Source organism: Sinocyclocheilus anshuiensis, unplaced genomic scaffold, assembly GCF_001515605.1.
Source record: "Sinocyclocheilus anshuiensis isolate Anshui unplaced genomic scaffold, SAMN03320099.WGS_v1.1 scaffold1831, whole genome shotgun sequence".
Taxonomy (NCBI): Eukaryota; Metazoa; Chordata; class Actinopteri; order Cypriniformes; family Cyprinidae; genus Sinocyclocheilus; species Sinocyclocheilus anshuiensis.
The window spans coordinates 147,065-153,327 of NW_015551116.1; the positions used below are offsets into that span (position 1 = coordinate 147,065).

A 6,263-nucleotide genomic window follows, 5' to 3' on the forward strand; every position below is an offset into this window, starting at 1 on the left:
ACTCACTCACACACACACTCACACACACACTCACTCACACACACACTCACTCACTCACTTACACATTCTTCACAACATCTGCTCTCACACACTTACTCACACACACACTGCCGTGGTTTTTCAGCGTTCTCTGTCTGAAGTTCTGCTGTGAGCATAAGTTTCGTGTCGAGCCATCTGAAGCGACTCTGTGCCACCTGATAGGGAACAGGCGTTTGACCCCGTGACCTCAGCGGGGCTGAGGGTAAAGTGAGCCGTGTTTGTCTGCGAGGTGAAGGGGCAGTGAAAGAGAAGCCCAGCGCTGACCGCTCCAGCCTCTTAAAGTACAGACACAAGCACACACCTAACACACAGCAGTCTCTCGATCAGACACATTCTCAGTTTCTCCAGCTGTCAAAGCTCTCAGTACAGATGCATTTGTCTGCTCGTTACTTTGATTCAATTGCAGAACATCTGGATTTGAAGCTCAGAATTTTAAAGCACAAGCATCGATACCTGACTGACCTCTATCGTGTCCTCCATTCATACCCGTGTTTCAGCATCCGACTCATTGATTTGCTCTCCAACAAATGCACTCGAGAACAATAATCATAAACAGTAATGAAGAGCTTATCAAACTCATAAAAACTGGCATTTGCAAAATGTCAAGATTTAATCCATACTATTGAGTGTATAGTATATATATATATATATATATATATATATATCACTCTTCATCCACCGTTACCCAGCATTCAACCAGAGATAAACAGGTAAAGGGGGAAAGGTGAGAACACTGCGTGGATCGGGGCATGCTCTCTGCTTTATATGCAAATTTGTAGTTACTTTAAGGTTTTTTTTTTTATAACCTTGTATGTCCAAAACTGTAACTGTTTGCAACATTTTACAAAAATCTAAATTGAATATATTTGGTCAAAATCCCATGTTATAAAAATTGAAGTGCTATGCAGGCTATTAAAGACAATATTGGCTGATTAGACAGCAATGCTGAGCTAAAATGCTAAATGTTTGCCCTCTCTCTCTCTCTTCACTGTTCCCACATCTCAGACCTCAAATACATAAAATATTACCCTTTTTAGACAGTTTTTGAAGTAAAGAGTAACGAAAATACTATGGATGCATGGATCTGATACTGGCGTTTTCTGCCGGATCAGGTATCAGTCAGACGAGACCGATCCAAATCTGATATTCTGCGGATACTATTCTGTGTTAGTGTTAAGTCAAGTTCTCGTAAACTCTTCTCTCCGCCGCAGCTGTGTGTCATCCTCTATTCAGTGTTCAAGCTGCGTGTCGTGTTCGGTTACCACAGTCAAGACGAAGAAACTCTCTTCAAGAGCACAGTAACTGAGATTTAAAACCGTTCAAAGAACAGGCTCACTAAATTATCACAGATTTAATAAACTACTCATCAATATCTCTTCCCTTTGTGCTATGAACTTCTGCGCTGTGACTCCGCATCATTCTGAGCACGGGATGCACATAAGCGCTTTGTGTCATACTGTATAGGAGCTTTCCGTATTATAATACTTTTGCGCAATGGAAGATTGTTTATAGCTTTTCTTGTTCTGTCCTCTGATAGGATAATCTCATGTACAGCACAGTGATGGAGGCAGTAATAGAAGACAGATAGCACTCCTCTATCACATGCTGCTGCCTTCATTACTGTGCTATACATTTCAAACAAATGTCTTTTAATTTTACAGTTTATATATAAATACATTTACTTGTTTAATGTATTTTACAACAATACAGAAAGCAATGTGTAACATTTTACCAGATTTAGTCCTACACTTATTCACTGGTATTTGTTCCCCACTAAATAATGTTATTTCACTAAATGTTTAGATTTGATAAAATTGTGCACTCATGATTTTTCTAGAATAACTTTTGCTGCTAAATTATCCACTAACCTAGTTTATAATAGTATTTTTGTCATAGTTTATGATAATATATTTTTCAATTTGTTATTTTTCATTGAAATGAAGTTGTCTATATTTAGTAGATTGTGTTTAACACACGAAAGAGTGATGATCAGGTCAACACACAGCAGTAGAGAAATTCTACATTGACTTAAAAAAACTGCGCTGGTATCAGATCAGATCGGGATCAGCCGATGCTCAGAATGTTCTGGATCGGATCGGATCTGAAAAAATGGTATCGTTGCATCCCTAGAAAATACTATACAAAACTTGAACAACCAGGTGCTAGTTGCACAAACTTAGCCACTATGTTAATACCGTGTCTTAAGAACTAGTTTGACCAACTAATAGTTGCCAAGGGGTAACCAGTCTTACCACCCCCCCTCAAAAAAACGCTTTCTCATTGGATCTTAGCAAATCTCACAGGTGACCTATTTTGATCTAAAAAAAGTGAGTTGTCACTGAAAGGTGAGGAGTTTGCATCACATGGATGACAGACACCAGCCTGAGCTCATTTCCCTGTGTTCCTGAACACAAGCGTCACAGTGAAGGTCCTCAGCCGTTCCTGCAGGACTCACCTCTCCTGGAGGAAGTCTGTGACGCGTCTGAAGTCTGCGCAGCAGTACTCTCTCTTCATGTCCATCAGCACGCTGTCAGACGCAGACTGCACCGGCACGTGGAGGAAGGCGTAGACCCGCGGGTGCTGCAGGATCCGGACCATTTCCTGAGGAACAACACAGACGTCACCGCAGTCTCTAGCATGCTTTCTTTCATGGTTTACAGGGTTTGACAGTGCGAGAGTTTCACTGTGAAAATATATTTCTGAGCATGTATGCGGAAAAATACCTGTGTATTTTAAAAAAAAATCGGTTTGAAATTTAAGGTTGTAAAGTCTCTTGAAAATACCAATGGTATAACACGTCTTAATTATCATTTCAGGAGGTCTTAAATTCGGGGATGAAAAAAATGGAATGGTAATACAGTCTAATGTGATTATTAAACTTCAAAAGGCTGTGATTTCATTAAATAAATGTAAGTGTTGCACGTTTAAAGTTAAAACGCGGTGCTAAAGGCTCACCGTTTCAGAGCAGTTTGCAATATATGAATACCACGCATTTATTCTAATAGATTGTTATAATCAACAGCAGATATAACAGTAATGTTTATTTTATTGTGTATATATTGTAAGAGTGTTTATTTGAACTCCCTCATCTTTTTAAATGAGCAGCTGGCAATAATAAATAATAATGTTTTTCATAGTTATTATTGGTATTTTGGTTACATAAACAGTATATGGCAGTTAGTAATGTGAGTAAACTCTTGTAGCTTCAGTCTGGGCCGCTCGTCACAAATATATTTTACTAGTATTGTCATAATAATCTGTTTTTTACAGTTAAGCAAAGAGGGCCTTTGGATAATTGCATAATTATTAAATACAGTTTAAAGCAGAATATTTAAAAACCTAGTATATGTATGCATTCTAATAAATAAGCAAAATCATTCTGCTTGTAAATGTATCCTTGTATCCCCTTAATTAAGGAAAAACACATAAATTGGCCAATTACCATCGCAACCCTGAAGACGGTTTTATGATTTCTATTTGTTTCTACTTAGGAGCACATGTGACTCTGTGTCAATCCCTGGTTTACAGACAAAAACCTTTATTTCTTGAATTACTATTATGCACTATATGCCACATGTGCAACTGTTAATGAAGGGTCAAGCAGTGTGAGTGTGTGTGTGAGTGTGTGTGCGAGTGTGTGTGTGTGTGAGAGAGAGAGAGTGTGTGTGTGTGTGAGAGAGAGAGAGTGTGTGTGTGTGTGAGAGAGAGAGAGTGTGTGTGTGTGTGAGAGAGAGAGAGTGTGTGTGTGTGTGAGAGAGAGAGAGTGTGTGTGTGTGTGAGAGAGAGAGAGTGTGTGTGTGTGTGAGAGAGAGAGAGTGTGTGTGTGTGTGAGAGAGAGAGAGTGTGTGTGTGTGTGAGAGAGAGAGAGTGTGTGTGTGTGTGAGAGAGAGAGAGTGTGTGTGTGTGTGAGAGAGAGAGAGTGTGTGTGTGTGTGAGAGAGAGAGAGTGTGTGTGTGTGTGAGAGAGAGAGAGTGTGTGTGTGTGTGAGAGAGAGAGAGTGTGTGTGTGTGTGAGAGAGAGAGAGTGTGTGTGTGTGTGTCTGGAGAGGTTCAGTGTGTGTTCAGATCAGAGGCCTATAGTTAGTCTCTCACATCAGAGGTTCAGAGAAACACAATCTAAGTGCAGGAGCGCAGCTGCGAGGGGTTAATGTTTCACTGCAACAGCAGCTGTAAATGTGAACAAGTTCATCTGTGAGTGCTCAGAGAAACGGCCACATCAAACACAACTCAGAAAAAACATCTATGCTAAGTTCTTGTTTTTGTTCCTGTGACGTGAGAACACAGAGTCTTCCTTTTCCTAAGCACATAGAAATACAACTGAAAGGCAAACTCAGAGCAGATCCAGGTCATCAGTAAAGGTCAGAGAAGCAGTTCGATGTGTTACATATCTATCTCTAAATAAGAGAGATCAAGATGATAAATGACTGGGAAGCAAAGCTAAACTCTCCAAATACAGAGCTGAACCACCACAAATCAGCAAAACACATTGAGATCCACCATCTACATAAAAACCTCACCTAGCCACCGCACATCATCACATCTCACTCGGAGAAACACAATAAACCTCAGGCAGCTGCGTCACTGTTACCGGACCACCTCACATAAACATCTCAAACATACGTACAGAGCAGAACTGATGAGCTTCACACGTCTGCATTCACTATTCAAAATTAAGATTTTTTTTTTATTATTATTATTAATGCTTTTATCCTTCAAGGACATATTAAATTGTTCAAAAGTGACAGTAAATAAATGCAAACACAAATGTTACAAAATATCAAATAAATGTAGCCTTGGCGAGCAGAACCAAAAACAAAAACATTACAAAAAATAAATAAAATGAATGAATAAATAAAAATAAAAACATTTACAAATATTACTAACCCCAAACAGTGTAAAAAAAAATATATATATTGAACATGCTCGACCAATAATGATCTTAAGTGTATTTCATATGTACTATATCAGGAAATTGCCTCTCACTATTAATTAAGCAATGAATCAAATCAATATATTAATTAATAAAACACAACCTGTGTTTCTCACTCAAAGAACAAAACAGAGGAGAAGAAAATGGTTTCTCTCGGTCTCATTCAGAGGAACCGTTGATCACGGCTCATCCTCACAATTAAACTGCATTGTGTGGGTGCAGCCCCTCCACCGCACCACGCGTCTCCTACATTAGACGATCAGAATTAAACCAGTTAATTAGTGTAAAGAATAGTGACTGATTAGCAGTGCACATAAACTGAGTCCACTTGCACTGGAACGAGTGAAGAACCTCAGCGAGTGTCACATGATCACAGACACGAGGCTCAAAACCATCCTCTGCTTTACAGCTTTACTAACGACTGCAGACTCACTCCAGAAAGAGTGGAAATTGCGTATTTTTAATATGAAAATAAATATGAACTATACATACAAATTAAAATGTGAAAATAAGACAGCAACTACCTACGTTTTAAGAATGTGATTTTAACCTGACCTAGAGAACAAGTGTAGCAACGTCTGCTTCACGATGAAGCACAGAGTCTCTTTCCAGACCCTTCACCTTCCCTGTTCCTCTCCGGTGAACCTCCATCTGAACCACTGAGACCAGCACACACCAGCTGACAAGCACTTAACTCACCCTCATGTCCAGTGCCCGGCCCGGCCACCTCGGTCACTGTGCCCCCTCACCTCTGGTGCCGCCTCCGTAGTGGGCGCCCAGATTTTAGTCGGTGAGGCAAGGTACTGCCCTGGGAAGGTTTCCCAGGCTGTTAAATACACAGATTAAAAGCTAAATGTTTTCATTTCGATTCGTTCTTAGCAAAAAAAAATTTTATCGTTCAGGTTATGCAGAACGAAATAAGAACGGTGCTGCATTTAGAAAGAATTCTTATTAACTTTGCTATTATTCTTGTAGACGTATCTTTTTTTATTTTCCTCAAAAAAAACAAACAAAAAGAAAATGTTATTGTGTTTTTAAAAGCATGCAGCAAACGAAAATATGCGATTAATCTGTTAAAATGTGTTACTGTGGGTTAACAAATGTACATTAGTAGGCTATTCTTATGCTTGGCTTCACAGATAGCAACAGAGTCTGGGCCAAATCTGGTTTACATTCACTTCTGGCTTTTTTGTCTTGATTGCAAATGTTTTTTGTTGGTTTTTTTATGTACGATGGATAATTAAAACAAAAATCAGGCGTGTGTATTTATAACATCAATTACTAGGCCTACATTC

General features: G+C 39.2%; 1 protein-coding gene across 1 annotated transcript in view; it reads right to left on the reverse strand.

Moving 5' to 3' along the window:
* Positions 1–6,263, reverse strand: part of LOC107663002 (threonylcarbamoyladenosine tRNA methylthiotransferase-like) — a 240,386-nt gene that overhangs the window by 97,360 nt on the left and 136,763 nt on the right. Inside the window, exon 10 of the mRNA XM_016453136.1 lies at positions 2,495–2,640. Coding sequence (XP_016308622.1) covers positions 2,495–2,640 — 146 coding nt within the window. The remainder of the gene's footprint in view (positions 1–2,494; positions 2,641–6,263) is intronic.